General features: G+C 42.5%; 1 protein-coding gene across 1 annotated transcript in view; it reads left to right on the top strand.

Annotated features, from left to right (window-relative positions):
- cabp7a (calcium binding protein 7a) overlaps positions 1-19018 on the top strand; it is a 92348-nt gene extending 73330 nt beyond the window's left edge. Inside the window, 2 exon segments of the mRNA XM_078421718.1 lie at positions 5080-5233; positions 10031-19018. Of these exon segments, the coding sequence (XP_078277844.1) occupies positions 5080-5233; positions 10031-10158 (282 nt within the window). The 3' untranslated portion in view covers positions 10159-19018.
- Positions 19019-19277: the final 259 nt, after the last annotated feature.

Here is a 19277-nt window from a genome sequence, read left to right as displayed (position 1 = left end):
ACCTCTCCATCAATCCCCACACCAGCAACCAATCTGCTGTTTCTTTCTGCACACCTTCCATTGTGTATATTCTTCATCAGGTAGGGAGAGCAGAGCTGCCCAGCCTGAGTTTGCAGTCTCACAGTTTAATAGTTTTAATCTTGAGATGATCTTGAGCAGCACTGGGCTTCGTATCTGCCGCAGAAATAATAGACGTGGACTAATCTCTCATCACTTCAGCACCAGAGCTGTAAAAATTTAGCCTCCAGAGTCTATTACAAGAGACTAAACTGATAATGAAAGCATGCATAATCGCCAGCAGAACCACTGAAAGAAATGGGCACCCAAAGATAATTGCATTGCTGAAGAAAGAACAAGCATGATTAGCAAGCAAGTAATCGTTCAACAATGCCGCACAACCACAGCGAGTGCTACTCGAGATGAATTATCTTCATGATCCAAGTGGTAAAGAGATTCAAGATTTTTTACAACTTGAAGTTAAACAAAAACCTTTGCGCAGTGGTAGACCTTTAGTGGAGGAAATGGAGCAAGGGGGGTGTAAACGAGGGGAGGGGCAAGGGGGAGTGTATGTTGAATGCCAAATCCCAATAATTAGAAGTGCTGAATGAAAGATCTTCTATAGATGGTAGCATTCATCACTTTCTGACAGTAAATGATAAGAACATTATGATAGTGGATGTTCATCAGAACTCACAAAAGGGATGCAGTGAGAAATACATGTATGTTATGCTAGATAATCCGTAAAACATGACAATGGGTTCATACATGCCTGAAGAGAAAAGACCGGAGACGCAGGTAACTAGGAATGCTGCAACTTGGAGCAACAGACAATTTGCTGCAGGAACACAGTGAGTCATAAGGAATAGGAGTAGAATTAGGCCATTTGGCCCATCAAGTCTATCCGCCATTCAATCATGGCTGATCTATCTCTCCCTCCTAACCCCATTCTCCTGCCTTCTCCCCATAACCTCTGACACCCGGACTAATCAGGAATCATGGGTCGAGCCGCATCTGTAGGTGGAATGGAATGGTTGACGTTTCGGGACCTGAGCGTTTCAACTCAGTCTGAGGAAGGGTCCTGACCTGAAATGTGGCTTTGCCCATTCCCTCCACTGATGCTGCCTGACCCATTGAGCTTCTTCAGCACTGTGTGTTCAGGTTAACACTGTCACTGTGCAGATCTACAACATTTTGAAATGTCAGCCACTGATTTGGTGTACAGGCAGGAACTGCAGATGCTGATTTATACCGAAGATAGACACAAAGTGCTGAAGTAACCCAGAGGGCCAGGCATAATCTTTGGAGAAAAAGGATGGGTGACGTATTGGGTCGGAATCCTTCTTCAGACTGAAAGTAGGGAGGGGGACGGGACGGGGGGACTCCAGGTAGGAAAAGATGGAGTGCAGTTCTCCTCACAAGTTTTTTTTCTTTTTCCCAAGACGTTACTCAGTCCTCTGCCACTTCACGTTTGCAGTAAGTCTCCAAGAGGCGAACGAGCTCCAGTGCAGAGCAGTACACATGCTCATTTTGTGTGTGCGGTGGTACAGCAGTAGAGTCGGTGCCTCACAGTGTCAGAGATCTGGGTTCGATCCTGACAATGGGCGCTGTCTGTACGGTGTTTATGTACGTTCTCCCCGTGACCTGCATGGGTCTTCTCCTGTTGCTCTGATTTCCTCCCACACTCCAAAAGACCTGCAGGTTTGAAGGTTATTTGGCTTTGGTAAATTATCTCTAGTGTGATGGGTAGATAACTAGACTACACACTAGTTAGCCGACTAGTTAGTGTGTAGTGCACAGGTTATATAAGAAAATAACTGCAGATGCTGGTACAAATCGAAGGTATTTATTCACAAAATGCTGGAGTAACTCAGCAGGTCAGGCAGCATCTCAGGAGAGAAGGAATGGGTGACGTTTCGGGTCGAGACCCTTCTTCAGACTGATGTCAGGGGGGTGGGACAAAGGAAGGATATAGGTGGAGACAGGAAGATAGAGGGAGATCTAGGAAGGGGGAGGGGAAGAGAGGGACAGAGGAATTATCTAATGTTGGAGAAGTCGATGTTCATACCGCTGGGCTACAAGCTGCCCAGGCGAAATATGAGGTGCTGTTCCTCCAATTTCCGGTGGGCCTCACTATGGCACTGGAGGAGGCCCATGACAGAAAGGTCAGACTGGGAGTGGGAGGGGGAGTTGAAGTGCTCGGCCACCGGGAGATCAGTTTGTTTAACGCAGTTATCATTGGTCAGCGCGGACCCAGTGGGCCGAAGGACTTGTTTCCACGCTGCATCTCTAAACAAAACAAAACTAATTTTACGTTGTCACTCTCGGGAAAAGACACTGGATTTCTGTCCATGGTCACAGACAAAACACCTCAGCTGAGATTGTATTAGGAGGCATGCAACAAAATCACATTCAGGTACTTCACAGCACCATGCTTCGACGCATTGTGATACAATAATTGTGTTTTGAAGTAAGTAATGCAATGACATGAGACTTGAAATTCGTACGCAAGTGCACCCGTTTTATTTCGTAAAGGACTATCGGACCAAATTGTTGCATAATATATATAGTGATTCATCTCCAGTACATTGCAGTTCGCGTCATGCATAATGAAGGCAGACTTTCCAAGAGGTCAGACAATGCCCCCAGCGCCCCAATGTGCAGGTGAATCAGCCTTCATTAACGTAATCCTCTTTCGTGCCTTCCACAGCAGGACTCACTTGCGGTCTCGCCTGCCTGCCTGCCCTCTAGGGAGCTGGCACACATGCTGCCTGGTGACTCACTGTGTGCGCATCCCATCTCAAACTTGACCTCTACCTCTCCCAAAGTCCCAGGTCCCCGGTTGGAGAAGGCATGTGTCCGATGGATTGACACAGTGTCTCCTGCTGCGGAATCATGCAAACGACCAGCTACTAGTGGTGCAGCAGTAGAGCTACTGCCTGGCAGTGCCAGTGACCCTGGTTCAATCCTGACCATGGGTACTGTCTAAACAGAATTTGTACATTCTCCCTGTGACCATGTGGGTTTTCTCCACACACTCCAAAGATGTAGGCTGATTGGCTTGGTAAAATTGTAAATTGTCCCTAGTGTGTGTAGGATAGTGTTAATGTGCAGGGATCACTGGTCGGCGCGGACTCGGTGGGCTGAAGGGCCTGTTTCCGTGCTGTATCTCTGAACAAAAGCTGGTCACACGCTGGTCCTCACTTCTCCGAAACAAGATGCAAGAGGAAGATTAGTTATGGCCGCGATATCGTTAATCTCTGAAACTCTGATGTACGCACGATGCATGGCAGCCAAACCCACGATCACAATCTGATCACGACCCGTCTGAAGATGGGTTCCGCCTCGAAAGGTCACCTGTTCTTTTTCTCCAGAGATGCTGCCTGACCCGCTGAGTTTCTCCAGCACTTTGTGTCTATCCATGGTATTTATTCACAAAATGCTGGAGTAACTCAGCAGGTCAGGCAGCATCTCGGGAGAGAAGGAATGGGTGACGTTTCGGGTCGAAACCCTTCTTCAGACTATCCATGATCGCAAGCACAGTCTTGACCACTTAAACCAAATAGCCAGAGAACCACGTGAGACAGCATAGTGGCGCAGTGGTAGAGCTGCTGCACCACGGCGCCAGGGATCCGGGCTCAATACTGACCTCGGGTGCTGTCTGCGCAGAGGTTGTACTTTCTCCCCGTGACCGCGTGGCTTTTCTCTAGGCGCTTCGGGTTCCTCCCACGTTCCAAACACATGCAGGTTTCTGCAAATTGCCCCTGGTGTGAAGGATATGAAAGTGGGATAACGTGGAACTAGTGTCTGGATGATCGATGGTCGGTGTGGTCATAGGACCTGTTTCCATGCTATATCTCTAAAACCAAGGGGTGAGAAATGCGTCATGTGTACTCATCAATATGGTGGTGATTGTTGACTGTGCATTAGGCATGTCAGTGTTAATGCAAGAGATCTAAAAACATTGTGAGGTACAAGGAGTATCATTGAAGTTGCCTAGCCTTTGGCAGATGGGCTTTGGCAGGTAGAGTTGTGTGGTGGCCACGATTCCTGAAAATATTCACAGTTCACTTTATTTTTAAAAATACATCTTGATTAGTGTCATGTACACCACAGGTGAAATTGTTTTGTTTCATCAACACTATCAGACCCATGCATCATTCTGGAAACTATTGTTATGTCAACTTGAAAATTTATTCGGATAACAGGACTTTCTGATCAACTCTTCAAAACTCTGATAAATCTCTTCTGCACCATTTCAAAGCCTTTACATTGTTCCTGAAATGCTGCGAATAAAATGACTCTCAATAGCTCTTGATTTAAAGTGACATTGCAAGGATTGCAGGCATGAAGATTGGCAAGAGGTTTAGTTTAGTTTAGTTTAGTTTATTGTCCCGTGTACCGAGGTACAGTGAAAAGCATTTAGTTGCGTGCTAACCAGTCAGCGGAAACACTGTACATGATTCCAATCGAGTGTACAGATACGTAATAAAGGGAATAACGTTTATCGCAATGTGAAGTCCAGTAAAATATGAATAAAGATAGTCCGAGGGTCTCCAATGAGGTAGATGGTAGCTCGGGTTCGCTCTCTAATTGTTGATAGGATGGTTCAATTGTTTGATAACAGCTGGGAAGAAACTATCCCCGAATCTGGTGTTCACACACACTGCACCTTTTGGCTCTTCCTGCAGGTGATCGTGCCAAAATTACATTGCTCGACCAATATATTTTTACCCACTGACAATAATAAACCATGCATTGTTAATTTGGTGGGAATTCAGTCATAGTGATATATGGTGGAACAAAACTCTTTCTGCAATTAAAGTATGAATTCAGTTGAAGTATTTATTATTATAGGAATCCTGCCATGGGCAAAATGTCCAGATAAGTACAAAAGGCAAGAGAAGTCAAAGAGGTTCCAGCTTGGGTTACAATTAATTAACTCTGATCCACTCAGCACAGAGCGCCATTACAAGAAGCTATTTATAACTGTTGTTGATATCAATATACTGGGCATAGTTGTGCTCTGATTTCATTCCTTTGGGACTACAGGCATGATGGACTTTGGTTTTGTTATTGCAGTGTGATATGCAGAGAATGACAGTGGACGAGCTAAAGAGACTCCTTTACGAGGCATTTTGTGAACATTTGTCAATGAAAGACATAGAAAATATCATCATGACGGAAGAGGCAAGCCATGTGGAGAACCCAGATGAGTGTCCAATTGACATTGACAGTAAGTTCAATATAATACGGCTTCTGCAAAATCTGTTCCAGGCTTCCAGTGAATCTCAAGAGCAATGACACTTTCTACATCCATAACCTGTCCTTTGTGGCTCAAACAACAAGCAACGTAGTTTTATTGCATTTGCTCCATGAGAACCATGCATCATTGTGGAAACTACTGTCATGTCACCTGAACCAAATTCATTGCTTCAAAGGTGGATTACATTGCTTCCTGATCTGCTCCTCAAAACTAGCAAAACTCTGACAAATCTCTTCTGCGCACATTTCTAAGCCATTATATCTTTACTGAAGTTCAGAAGTTCAGAAGTTCTCGGAGCAGAATCAGGCCATTCGGCCCATCAAGTCCACTCCGCCATTCAATCATGGCTGGTCTATCTTTCCCTCTCAACCCCACTTTCCTGCCTCCCCCCATAACCCCTGACACCCATACTGGCGGCACGGTGGCGCAGCGGTAGAGTTGCTGCCTTACAGCGAATGCAGCGCCGGAGACTCAGGTTCGATCCTGACTACGGGCGCCGTCTGTTCGGAGTTTGTACGTTCTCCCCGTGACCTGCGTGGGTTTTCTCCGAGATCTTCGGTTTCCTCCCACACTCCAAAGACGTACAGGCATGTAGGTTAATTGACTGGGTAATATGTGAAAAATTGTCCCTAGTGTGTGTAGGATAGTGTTAATGTGCGGGGATTGCTGGGCGGCGCAGACTCGGTGGGGACGAAGGGCCTGTTTCCGCGCTGTATCTCTAAAATCTAAAAAAAAAAATCTGTCAATCTCTGCCTTAAAAATATCCATTGACTTGGCCTCCACAGCCTTCTGTGGCAATGAATTCCACAGATTCATAGAACAGATTGTAATATAAACTGGTTAATAATGTTCTCACACATTCCTTTGCTTTACATCTTTTGTTCAATTCATTAATGTATGTAACCCACATTATCATTAAACCACCTTATTCTCTTCTTGTTTAATTTTTAAAGATTTATGTATATGTACATCAAGATTTTTCGGCTCATTCTCTTTTTTAATTAGTGCCATTTAAACTGTATTGTCGTTCCAAAATGCTTCACTTCACACTTTTCCACAAAAAGATACTATCTATCAATCTTTTGCCCATTTCGTTATTCTGCCCCTCATCCTGATCTCTCATCATCATCAACTGTCTTGCCAATTTCCTATCACCTTTAAATTTACGATACTGCTCCCTATGCCCGAGACTAGGTTATCTGTAAAGAATAAAATGTCTTGGAGCGTTAGGAAACATCAGTGACTTCACAGTCCGAAAAACATCAAGCCGCTCCACTTTGCTTCTTGACAAGTTTGTGTTGCGTATATACACATATTTACACTGAATGCTTTTTTTTCTCATTTATTATCTTGTATACAGAGTACTAATTTTACATATTCCGTACATATATATTTATACACACACACACAGACACACACACACACACACACACACACACACACACACACACACACACACACACACACACACACACACACACACACACACACACACACACACACACATACACAAACACACACACATACACACACACACAAACAAACAAACAATGGTAAAAAGACAAAACCAATGCCCCCAAGTCTATGTAGCTCACAGCTTATTTGGAGGTTGTAGCGTTTAATAGCCTGATGGCTGTAAGGAAGAAGCTGTTCCTGAACCTGGACATTACAATTTTCAGGCCCCTCTACCTTCTTCCCGATGGCGGTGGTGAAATGAGAGCGTGGCCAGGGTGGCGTGGGTCTCTGGTGATGCTGGCTGTCGTTTTGAGGCAACGACTCCTGTAAATCCCTTTGATGGTGGGGAGGTCAGAACCCATGATGGACTGGGCGGTGTTCACCACTTCAAATCCATGAGCTTCCTTAAACCCTCTTGCTTGACTCCTTGTTCAATCCCTCACTTAATCTCTGAATATACATCTACTGAGATATCCATGTCAATCTTCTCTGGCATTTCATCAAAAGAATAAATAGATTAACTCAAATTATCTTCCATTTTACAAAACCATGCTGGCTCTCTTTGATTTATCGTGCTGTCTCTGAGACCCAGATTCGATCCTGACCTCAGGTGGTGTCTATGTGGTGTTTGCATGTTCTCCCTGTGACTGCGCATGTTTCCTCTGGGTGCTCCAGTTTCCTCTCACATCCCAAAGCTGTGCCAGTTTGTAGGTTACTTGGCCTCTGTAAATTTCCCCTAGTGCATGGGGAGAGGAAGCGAAAGTGGGATAACATTGAAGTCGTGTGAATGGATGATCGATGGTTGGCGTGGACTTGGTGGCTGAAAACCCATGCGGTCACGGGGAGAACGTACAAACTCCGTACAGACAGCACCCGCAGTCGGGATTGAACCTAGGTTTCCAGCGCTGCAAGCTCTCTAAAGCAGCAACTCTACCACTGCGCCGCCCTTGGAAGCTGCCCAAGCAAAATTTGAGGTACTGTTCCTCCAATTTGAGTGTGGTCTCACTCCGGCAATAAAGGAGGTACAGGACAGAAAGGTCAGTGTGGGAATGGGAAGGGGAGTTGAACCGGCTGGCCATCGGGAGATCGTGTACCCCTAGGTGGACCGAGCATAAGTGTTCAGTGAAGGGGTTGCCGAATCTACGTTTGGTCTCACCAATGGCCAGGAGCCCACATCGGGAGCATCGGATGCAGTAGATGAGGTTGGAGGAGAAGCATGTAGACCTCTGTCTGACTTGAAAGGACTGCCGGGGTCCCTGGATAGAGTTGAGGGAGGAGGTATAGGGACAAGTGTTGCATCTCCTGCGGTTGCAGGGGAAGGTACCTGGGGAGGGGGTGGGAAGGGATGAGTGAACCAAGAAGTTGTGGAGGGAGCTGTCCCTGCAGAAGGCAGGAAGGGGTGGAGATGGGAAGATGTGTTTAGTGGTGGGTTCCATTAGGAGCGGACTTAATGTTTTCAAATCATTATTATCCTGCTCATGGTTGCCAACTTTTCACAACATCCCTGCCATCTACGTCACATTCTCAATTCCCTCCCATCCTAGTCACATTTTATTTCGATTATTAGTCGAATTTTGATTTTATCATAACTCTTTTTTCTGCAATTAGTGTTGACAGCTACTTCCTTTGTAATCCAAACTCATACGTTCTGATTGCTCAACCTTTCCCCTTCAATGGAATATATCTAAACTGGCTCTCTCCTGTGCTGTTGCTACAATATGTTGCCTTTCCCAGTTTGCCTGTGCTCGGTCCTTCCTTAATCACTGAAATCAGCTCTTTCTCAGTCGAGCACCTTCTCTGATCTCTTTCCATAATTGTTTCAAACCAAACTGTGCTATGATCGCTGTGAACTGGGTAATCTGTCACTGCTAGACAATTCACTTGCCCTACTTAATCTCCCAGAAACAAATTAGGGCGGCACAGTGTCGCAAATGGTAGAGCTGCTGCTTCATAGCACCAGAGACCCGGGTCCGATTCTGACCTCGGGTGCTGGCTGTGTGGAGTTTGCACGTTCTCCCTGTGATAGAAACATAGAAAATAGGTGCAGGAGTAGGCCATTCGGCCCTTCGAGCCTGTACGCACCGCCATTCAATATGATCATGGCTGATCATCCAACTCAGTATCCCGTACCTGCCTTCTCTCCATACCCCCTGATCCCTTTAGCCACAAGGGCCACATCTAACTCCCTCTTAAATATAGCCAATGAACTGGCCTCAACTGCCTTCTGTGGCAGAGAATTCCACAGATTCACCACTCTCTGTGTGAAAAAAAACTTTCTCATCTCGGTCCTAAAAGACTTCCCCCTTATCGTTAAACTGTGAGGGGGTATGGGGAGAAGGCAGGAACGGGGTACTGATTGAGAGTGATCAGCCATGATCGCATTGAATGGCGGTGCTGGCTCGAAGGGCTGAATGGCCTACTCCTGCACCTATTGTCTATTGTCTATTGTCTATTGACCCCTTGTTCTGGACTTCCCCAACATCGGGAACAATCTTCCTGCATCTAGCCTGTCCAACCCCTTAAGAATTTTGTAAGTTTCTATAAGATCCCCCCTCAATCTTCTAAATTCCAGCGAGTACAAGCGAGTATGAAAGTCCTGCCATCCCAGGGATCAATCTGGTGAACCTTCTCCGTACTCCCTCTATGGCAAGAATGTCTTTCGTATTGATATCTTCGGGTGTTCCCGGTTTCTACCCACATCCCAAAGATGTGCGGGTTTGTAGGTTAACCGGCCTCTGTTAATTGCTCCTAGCGAGTTGGGAGACGATGAAAAGTGGGCTAACATAGAACTAGTGTGAACAGTGGTCGGTGCGGTCTATATCTGGGGCTGTATCTCTCGAAGACTGCTTCAATTATTAACTGACAGTCTTTAATAAGAGGATTGTGAATTTCAATTCATCACTGTAAAGGACCACTTGCATATTAAAATGGATACAACAACAACTTTTCTTCATGAGACCGGTGATATCAATTCTATAATTATTGTTTCCGGATCAAATGAGTCCAAAACCTGCTGCTTTATCTTTCAGGTTATGCCTGTACTTGAGCTAAATCTGATGAATTCAAATGTTCAATTCACATTTATGTACCACAGCATGTTATCTATCGGATGAATGCGTCCGTGTTACCACTGCATGCAGCTGAAATTGCAGCACACCTCACCCCCGTCTTCAATTCGCTATCGATCACACTCACTTTTTCTTGGCATGTTTGGTCGATTCTCAGCTGGGCGCATGGAAAATGCCCTCTGCAGAAGTAATATAGGGCAGCGTGTGAATTCACAGAGTAATCTTCTTTTGTTTCTGTCTGCAGCATGTTCCACACAGCAAATCAAACAGACCTGTGTCAGGAAGAGTCTCATCTGTGCGTTCGCAATTGCTTTCATTATCAGTGTGATGCTTATAGCAGCGAATCAGGTGCTGAGAAGTGGGATGAAATGAGGGTAGATCCTCAAAACAGCCTGCGGATGGACTATTCAGATAAACTAGTAGACAGCAGCGTGATTGCATGGTAGTCCTATTGACTTTTGGAGTCCCTGAAGGAACTTCTAACCTATACAGGAATACAGGAAATTAAATGCATGATAATGCATGGATTTTTAAAACAAAAGAAAAACAGTGATGTGACGACTTTTATTTAGTGAAACTCTCAAGATGTTACTGAACACCATCCGTAAGGGTATCGCCATGTACAGATGAAATCCGCAGTGTGCAAGACAATTTTGAACAGAAATGGACCTTTGGTGAAGACTAGAGGAAGCCGCACATGTGTCAGAGTGAATCCAAACAAGTCCACGCTAAAGGAAGGCTGGTGAGTGATAGGCGTCTAAATATTCCATTCTCGCTCTCTCAAACGTCATTGGGCCTGCTGATTTATTGTAAAAGACGATACAACCAATTCTGGAGTTTCCAAACAAACATCTGACTCCCACATCTGTCTGCTTCAACAAAGAAAAAATCAAAGGGAAGATCAATATTTGTTGAAAAGTAAACTCCCACTCCTTCTATTTTGCATTATCCAACTTTATAGAGCATTCATTAAAGTGCATCACTAATGTTTTTTGCAATGCACAGATGTAATTTTAGAATCCAGTTACTAATGGCCTGCATTTTGCTTTTGGGGGTTATAATGAAAGCATTTGCCTCGAAGCTTGGGGGAAAAAAATATCAGAAAAGTTGAAAATTCTCTGTCGACTTCCCTTGTTCCAAGGTTATTTTCTGTCAGGGAGCAGCTCAAAAGGAGCAACCACAAAGTCATCAAACACAATATAGAATTTTCACAGCGAGCAAGTCAAGAAAGAAAAAGCACAATTTTTATTTTGCTGATAACTTACACAAATAAACATTGGAACATATACAGAAGGTTAAGGTGGAGGGTAAAATACAGCAAATATAAATCTTTTAAAAGCAACTTTTTAATTTTTAAATCTGTTACAAATTAAAACATTTGAGGATAATACTAATCCTTGCAAGAATTAAGGAGTTTTCTTCGCAACTTACACATCATGCAACAAAGTGTGATATTTACGTGTAATTTGCGAGTGTCTGAAAAATTCTCAGCAATTCACCGATCTTCCTTGTTTGTGATGCGGAAGGCTATGAAATAATTGCAGAAGAAAAAGCACTGAAGAACTTGTAGAAATATCAGGATTTCCATCTAAAACGGTTCAAGTAGTGAAAGAACTACTCCCTGGAATTATGTCAATTGGTGATACGTTTCCTTTCATTGCAAACAGGACAGAGTATTTACAAGTAGAAACTGTCAAAGAACAAGGAAATCTGTACAGATAGATTTAAACACAGTTTCAGTGTAATCATTTGCAATTACCTTTTCTTCAACTCAGAATATTACATAAAAAAAAAAATGTAGAACAGAATCTCTGATCATCCACATGATATCAGCATTATTAAATACAAAGCCTGTCTCAGCAGCAGTAGTTGTTAGAATTGGAATTATGGTTTTCAAAAACTTCAACGCTTTGAGAGAAAAAAAGTTGATGCTTTCCTGTTCAAGGCTTGTGCTAGGTTTTCCGATAACAAATAGGAAAATGCTTATAAATTTGTATAGTCCCATTGAGTTGAAGGAGGAAAATAACAGCAATGTTAGATGTTTGGATTCATTCCTAATTTGGCAGAATGCTGTTTCCGTGAGTCAGTGGTTTAAAAAAGCACTTTTTTAAAGCAAAATTATTTATAAAGAGACCTAGCTTTACATTTTATTGAAATTGCACATCTATTTTTGCAGATTTTGCTACATTAGCTTCTATTCGTTAAGAAAGAAGGAAAAAACGTGTATATGAGATACAGTGCACTGATATTTCCAGCAATGGATTTTATCCCCACTGTCGATGGTGTTTGCTGTGTGAACATAGGAACAGATTACAAGAAATATACCAAATTCTTGGAGGTTTCAGGGGCCTGATGACCTCTGAGAAGAGAGGGGATTCTTTGTTTCAATAAACATAATTTGCTTCAAAGGAAAGAGTTTGCAACTGGAAAATGGTTAATCGTTGATCATGCACCAGATTCCTGCAGTAATATATAAAGAATCCTCGAGGGCTAAGTGTGAAATATTTATCTTTTGCTTTCAATGAGTCATGGACAATCAATTATCTCTCAAATGGGTGGTGATGGCAGGAAAGGGGAGGAAAGGATTTGAGAACAGAAGTAACTGGCGTTTTTTTTACTCTTTATCTCACTAGGACACCAAATCTTTACTTGATAAATGTGAAAGGAATCACTTTAATTCTGTTATAATTATTTCCATATCTTCTTATGATATCAGTCAGGGCTTTTTTTCCCAGGGTGGATATGTCCAACACTAGAGGGCATAGCTATAATGTGAGAGGGGGGAAGGTTTACAGGAGATGAGCAGGGCAAGTTTTTTATACAGAAGGAAGTTGGGGCCTGGAACACACTGCCAGAGGTGTTGGTGGAGGCAGATACGATAGTGGTGTGTAAGAGGCTTTTAGGTAGGCACATGGAAGTGCAGGGAATAGAGGGATATGGATCATGTACAGGCAGTTGAGAACAGTTTAACTTGGCATCCTGCTCGGCACAAACATTCTGGGCCAAAGGGCCCGTTTCTGTGCTGTACTGTTCCACGATCTTAACCCTGACAAAGTTCATACTTCATAGAAAATCTGGAGGCACACACAAGCTAATAAAATAGCACAGCGAACTGTAGCAAATAGCGATCAGGTCATCCGAAGAGTTAATGCTCTGGCTTAGAGTAAATCATGAGAATGTAGTGTTAGTAAAACAGTCAGCAATCACTTGTAGGAACCATCCTCTTCAGTTGCATTGGTGAAGCAGTCACATTTTTGCTTCCGTATGTACTAAAATCAATCGTGAAGTAAGAAGTGCTCTTACAAAGGAATCAAGTTATTTCTAAATAAGTGAAAACATATTGCAGTAGATTTAAAGCGAGTCTGAAAAAGGGTCACAACCCTGAAATATCACCTACCCCCGTTCTCCAGAGATGCTGCCTGTTCCGTTGAGTTACTCCAGCATGTTGTGTCTATCTTTGATGTAAACCAGCATCTGCAGTTCCTTCAGACACATAATATTCAAGCAATCAGATTGGGAAGCAACGACAAGACAAGTTAGCTGCATCACCAGTCCAGCTAACCAGATTGTGGTCTATTGAATAGACAATAGACAATAGGTGCAGGAGTAGGCCATTCAGCCCTTCGAGCCAGCACCGCCATTCAATGCGATCATGGCTGATCACTCTCAATCAGTACCCCATTCCTGCCTTCTCCCCATAACCCCCTCACTCCACTAGTGTTGAGTTCCCTCCGAGAATGGATAACCAGTGGCCTTAGAGAGATATGTGCAGGTTGACAGTCTGATCTTCAAAGCATGCTGCCAATTTTGTTTTGGGATCCAGGCCTTATTAGACAAGAGCTGCAGACCAAAAGGTGAAGCATCCCAAGCTGCCTACAGTGTTGGGTGGTCACACTCCCAGACTAAGGAAGATTCTTGGAAGTTGTCACAGTCATAGAGTCATAGCATCATACAGCATGGAAACAGTCCCAGCAGCCCAACTTGCCCACACTGACCCATCTACATTAGCTCCACCTGCTTGCGTTTGGCCCATTTCCCTCTAACTCTATCCTGTCCATGTACATGTCTAAATATTGCTTAAACATTGCGATAGTACCTGCCTCAACTACCTCCTCTGGCAGCTCGTCCCACACACTCACACTCACCTTTGTGTAAAATGTACCCCTCAGGTTCCTACTAAATCTTTCTCCCCTCACTTTAAACTTATGTCCTCTGGTTCTCAATTCCCCTGCTCTGGGCAAGAGACTCTGTGCGTTTACCCAGTCTATCCCTCTCACGATTTTGTACACTTCTAAAGATCACCCCCTCATCCTCCTGTGTGCCAAGGAATAGAGTCCTGGCCTGCTCAACTTCTCCCTATAGCATGGGCCCCGTGGGTCCCGGCAACATCCTCGTAAATCTTCTCTGCGTCGCTTTCCAGCTTAATAACATGTTTCTTGTCGCTGGCTTGAGAGGAACTATATTCAGCAGTGTGGGAATGTGGACTGGCAGCGACCAAAGCTGGTTCAGTGTAGCCCGCCTCCTGCTGCCCCCAGTGTTGTACTCCTCTTCAGCCCCTCTTGCCAACTATGACTGGCTGGAGTACATAGTACACACACTCTGTCCAAGTAGCGCCGAGAATTATCTGCAAAGGATGTATGAGTGGAAAAAGGTTATCTAACTCAACTGCCTCTTCAAGTCAATATGCCAGATGCTTATTGAGAAAAACGTGCGGCACGGTGGCGCAGCGGTAAAGTTGCTGCCTTACAGCGAATGCAGCGCCGGAGACTCAGGTTCGATCCTGACTACGGGCGCTGTCTGTACGGAGTTTGTACGTTCTCCCCGTGACCTGCGTGGGTTTTCTCCGAGATCTTCGGTTTCCTCCCACACTCCAAAGACGCACAGGTATGTAGGTTAATTGACTGGGTAAAAGTAAAAATTGCCCTTAGTGTGTGTAGGATAGTGTTAATGTGAGGGGATCGCTGGGCGGCGCGGACTCGGTGGGCCAAAGGGCCTGTTTCCACGCTGTATCTCTAAATCTAAATCTAAAAAATCTAAAACCCCCAGTGAGACGGCGATGCCCACAACAGTGGTGGAAGGGGGATGTACCACAGGTTCTGCCACGTCGCTATAAATGTGACGCCATTCGTTTGTGTTGGGCAGTGGGTCTCAAAATTCAATTAATGCAAGGTTAACAAGGGATGCCTTAGACGAAGAGTAAACTGTTAGATTGGTAAACTTAACACACAGGTAGTTTGTTTATTGCAGCAATAGCACCTGGACTGTGTGCAATACTATCTTCGTCAACAGAACCAATGCAAAATTGTCTCCTAAGGTCATCTGTAGCTTAGTACTTTGAAGTGTTTATCATTTCTTTAGGTCACCAAGTTGTTCGAAGATTTAGATAATGATAATAAAACATGTGTACATAGTTTGTAATAAAAATAAAGATAATTCAGTTTTAGGGATAATGCCCTAAAGATTCCTCTTCTTCCCTGTCATTAACTGGAAGATTTAGTGACATCCATCACTAAGGATGTGTTCCGTAACTCCAATGGCATCTACAGAAGGCTTGCTTACTCTGTTAAACCACTCTAACCTTTGATCACAATGTATGTCAAAACAGGGAAAGTCTAATGTATGAACCATAACTCACCAAAGTGTTCTCTGTGCAATATAATATATTTCTCTGCATGAAGGAATGTAAAGTACATTAGAAAAGTGTATATTTTACTTGGTAAAAAAAAAAAGGTCTTAAGTTTACATTTGCGTAGAAAATATTTTAATTGTAGCATCAATTAATTTGTACATTGTGTTTCTCGTCAATGCATTATGCGTAAGAGTAACTATAGCATAGCAAATTATATTGAATTTGTTCAAAAGGGTGATGTATGATTTACAATACCAGTAGATAGTTGAATCCAATAGTTAAGAGCCAGTCACCCCCTGTTATCTGTGAGTAATGCATTCCACTGCTCTATAATTCGTGAAGTGTTGATTCAAATTTATATTTAAAGAGTTGTTGAAAATATAAATTGAAAGCAATTATCCTCCTTTTGAAACTCATACCGAAAATTATAATCAACCTATATCTACGTCGTTTACGCACATCCAAAGTTCAACTTAATGGAAGTGTTAATTGTCATGTTGTAATAGTATGTACAGTCTATTCTGTTTTTTCTGTTGTATATGTAGTGAACTGGTCAAATTAGTGCTGAATTTAGAATTCAGAACATTTCTTAGCTCAACGACCCTAAGCCTGGGTGTAATTAAAAGGGTGCTAAGAGCAACAGGCAGAGTCGCATGCAAGAACAAATGGACTGGAAGTAAATGTCACGATACAGCAAATATATCAGATAATCATGCTTATATCTTATCCCAAGCCACAGAATATTTAAGGGCTTGTAAGAAATCAAAATATCCAATGAAAAGACTTTGAATTTCATCCACTGTGTTAAACATAATGTCACTGGCATTTATTTTCTAACACTTCCGGTTCTAGAATTTTCCACAAGTAATTTTAGGTTCAAATAGCAGCCTGTTATTGTTTTTTTTGTTGCCTTAAACTCGTCGAAGTCAGAACAGTAGAATCCACCGGTTGGAAAAGAGAGTTCTTCATTGACGATATGGTCAATGTCCACAGTTGTCGTTATGTGTGAAGTCTGTAAGAAGAGGCATTCCCTTCCACTGCACTGCCTGAATCCCACCAGAGGCCCCAGCAAAGATTTCGATGGTCTCATCAGGGTTGGCTGCATATCAAATAGTTAACGGCTTCAGGCATAGATTATCAAGTACTCCAAAATCTGTGTTCCACTCTCGTAGTCAAAGTAGCTGTTTGCCGACAAATAATGGGTTCCAAGGTGTCTGCAAAATCCGTCTCAAAATTGTATGGGATTTTACTATGCAAGCTGCTGCTTTAGTGGGGGATATCCTCAAAATGGACAAACGTTGAAAGGGCTCTGTATTCATACTTCTCTCAATAAACAAAGGGGCATGTGCATTAGAAGCTTTTAAAAAAAAAAACTGCTAACAAATGGAGATATAATGCTTAAACAAAGAGTAATTTTTCAAGTATGTGATGTTATATTTTTAAAGAAATGGTAACCTTTTTGTTGGTCTATGTGATGGGCTTGATTGTAGAATTAACATCAACAGCATTAATTTTCTTTTTATAAATCTTAGTCAAATCTCATTAAGATTTTGGTCACGTACACAATCAAAATGCCTGCTTGTGATTTAATAGTTTTCTGGTTGTGGTGGTTGATTTTTCACTGATTTCACAAGGTTGCCGGTATCTTTAGTTAGCCGCTGGTAGGTTGGTAGGTATTTGACATCAAAATTCTTAAATATAAATCAGGCATTGTGAGCTCAGACCTTCCAACTCATCGTCATTATAATATTGGGTAAGATGGCAGTAAAAACATAATTAGCAGCTTTGATAGAAAATGGGCTCCAAAGCTTACATCTCCTTTGAGTAAGATAATGGCCGATGTGACCTTTGGTCCCAGTTCCACTTTTCCACCTGCTTCCCCGAAGAAATATGTCAGTCTCGGCCTTCAATATATTCGATGATTTAACTTGGGTAGAGAATTCCAAAGATTCATAATCCTCTGAAAGAAGAAATTCCAGCTCATCTCCATCTTAAATAGGTAGCCCTTTGCTCTGAAACGATGGTCCTTGGATCGAAATTCCTCCAGAAGGAAACATTCTCGTAACATCTACTTTATAAACCCTTCTCGGATTTGTATTTAAGACCACCTGTCATTCCTCTAAACCCAAGTATAAAGACAATCCAATGAAGCTTTCCTCATGGGACGATCACTTCATTCAAGTAATCAATCCCCTGAACCTTTTAGACTTTAGAGACACCGAGCATAAAACAGGCCCTTCGGCCCACTGAGTCCATGCCGACCAACGATCACCCCAGACACACTAGGGACAATTTATAATTTATGGAAGCCAATTAACCTACAAACCTGTACGTGTTTGGAATGTGGGAGAAAACCCACTACAGGGGAGAACGTACAAACTCCAGACAGACAGCACCCGTAGGCAGGATCGAACCTGGGTCTCTGGTGCATTAAGGCAGCAGCTCCACCGCTGTGCCATTGTGCCGCCTAAACTGTCTCCAATGCAAATGCACCACTCCTTAAATACGGAGACCGAAACTGACAAAATATTTAAGGACCAAATGTGACCAAGTCATGAAGTTAACAGCTTCACCCGACAAGTCCAGAATTCCCCAGGGCATTGGCATAGTACCACCAATGCCTTCATACAGTTGCAGCAAGATCTCTGAAGTCTGAAGACCCAGAACGTCACCTATTCCTTCTCTCCAGAGATACTGTCTGACCTGCTGAGTTACTCCAGCTCATTTTGTGTCTATCTTCCATAGCAAGATGTATCTGGGTTTTTTTTCAACTAGGCTCCCTCTGCACTGAAGGCCAATATTCAAGCTGTCTTCTTAATCCTTTTTCTATACCTAAAAGATAATTTTAAAGGCAAGACTGATATTTTCTCTCAAATAAAATAGCCAATGTATTTGAAGAAACCACAGCGAATTCTGTTGCAGTTTACTATTAGATTTTACATCCATTACATTTTCCCTCAAGTTGGAAGGTCTGTGAAGCAAAGTCAGAGGAAGGCAACTTTGTGGTGTCAGTGCCACTGACACCAACGTATGAAATGATTTTGCTGCCATTAGTTGTTTTAAACTACTTTTTTGTCCCCATTACAATGAAGATCTCATTGTTCCTTGTGCTGATAGTAATGTATACTGGGAGCCCAATGTGTGGACGTTACAGTTATTTTGCAGTGTGGTGCCATCTGAATGTTCAATATATTTATCTGAAATTCCACTCTCTGCTATTTTAATGAAGGCATTAGACTGTTTACAAAAAAGTGTTAACACCTTTGCTAGTTTAGTGAGGAGGTTCAGACTAATACTTTAATAAATAATTATTACACATTGTAATAGCAAGGCCAGTATATTTTCATTAAAGCAAGAGAAATATATATCATAGTCTGGGTTTGCTACTTACAGCCATCAAAGAGGATACATTTTGAACACTGAAACCAAAAAATAAATTGGGCGAATTTGATTTCTAAATGTGTTAAATTAAATTTGAAGACCAAAAACAAATATTTCATCTGTTATACATTTGTGTATTTTAAACGTCTGGATTTTATTATATCTGCAGAACTTATTTATGAGTTGCTTTTCATGCATGAACATATTTTTAATAAATTATTTGCAATACTGAACAAATCAATGTTTAATTTTTTTATTAAAATGTTATATGTTTCAAAATTTGGTATAAGAAAATGTTTTTAATAAAAAGGTAAATATTTCCTGAAAAGTTGCATTTTTTCATGTTTCTTTCAACAGATGCTAATAAATTATCAAAAGAAAATTATGGAACATGTAATTAATCTACAAGTACAGCGTAAGAGTAAATTAGACCATTAGACATAGGAGCAGAGTTAGGCCATTCGGCCCATTGTGTCTATTC

This window comes from Rhinoraja longicauda, chromosome 25 (assembly GCF_053455715.1).
Source record: "Rhinoraja longicauda isolate Sanriku21f chromosome 25, sRhiLon1.1, whole genome shotgun sequence".
Lineage (NCBI taxonomy): Eukaryota > Metazoa > Chordata > Chondrichthyes > Rajiformes > Arhynchobatidae > Rhinoraja > Rhinoraja longicauda.
This window is presented reverse-complemented; position numbering and strand designations above follow the sequence as displayed.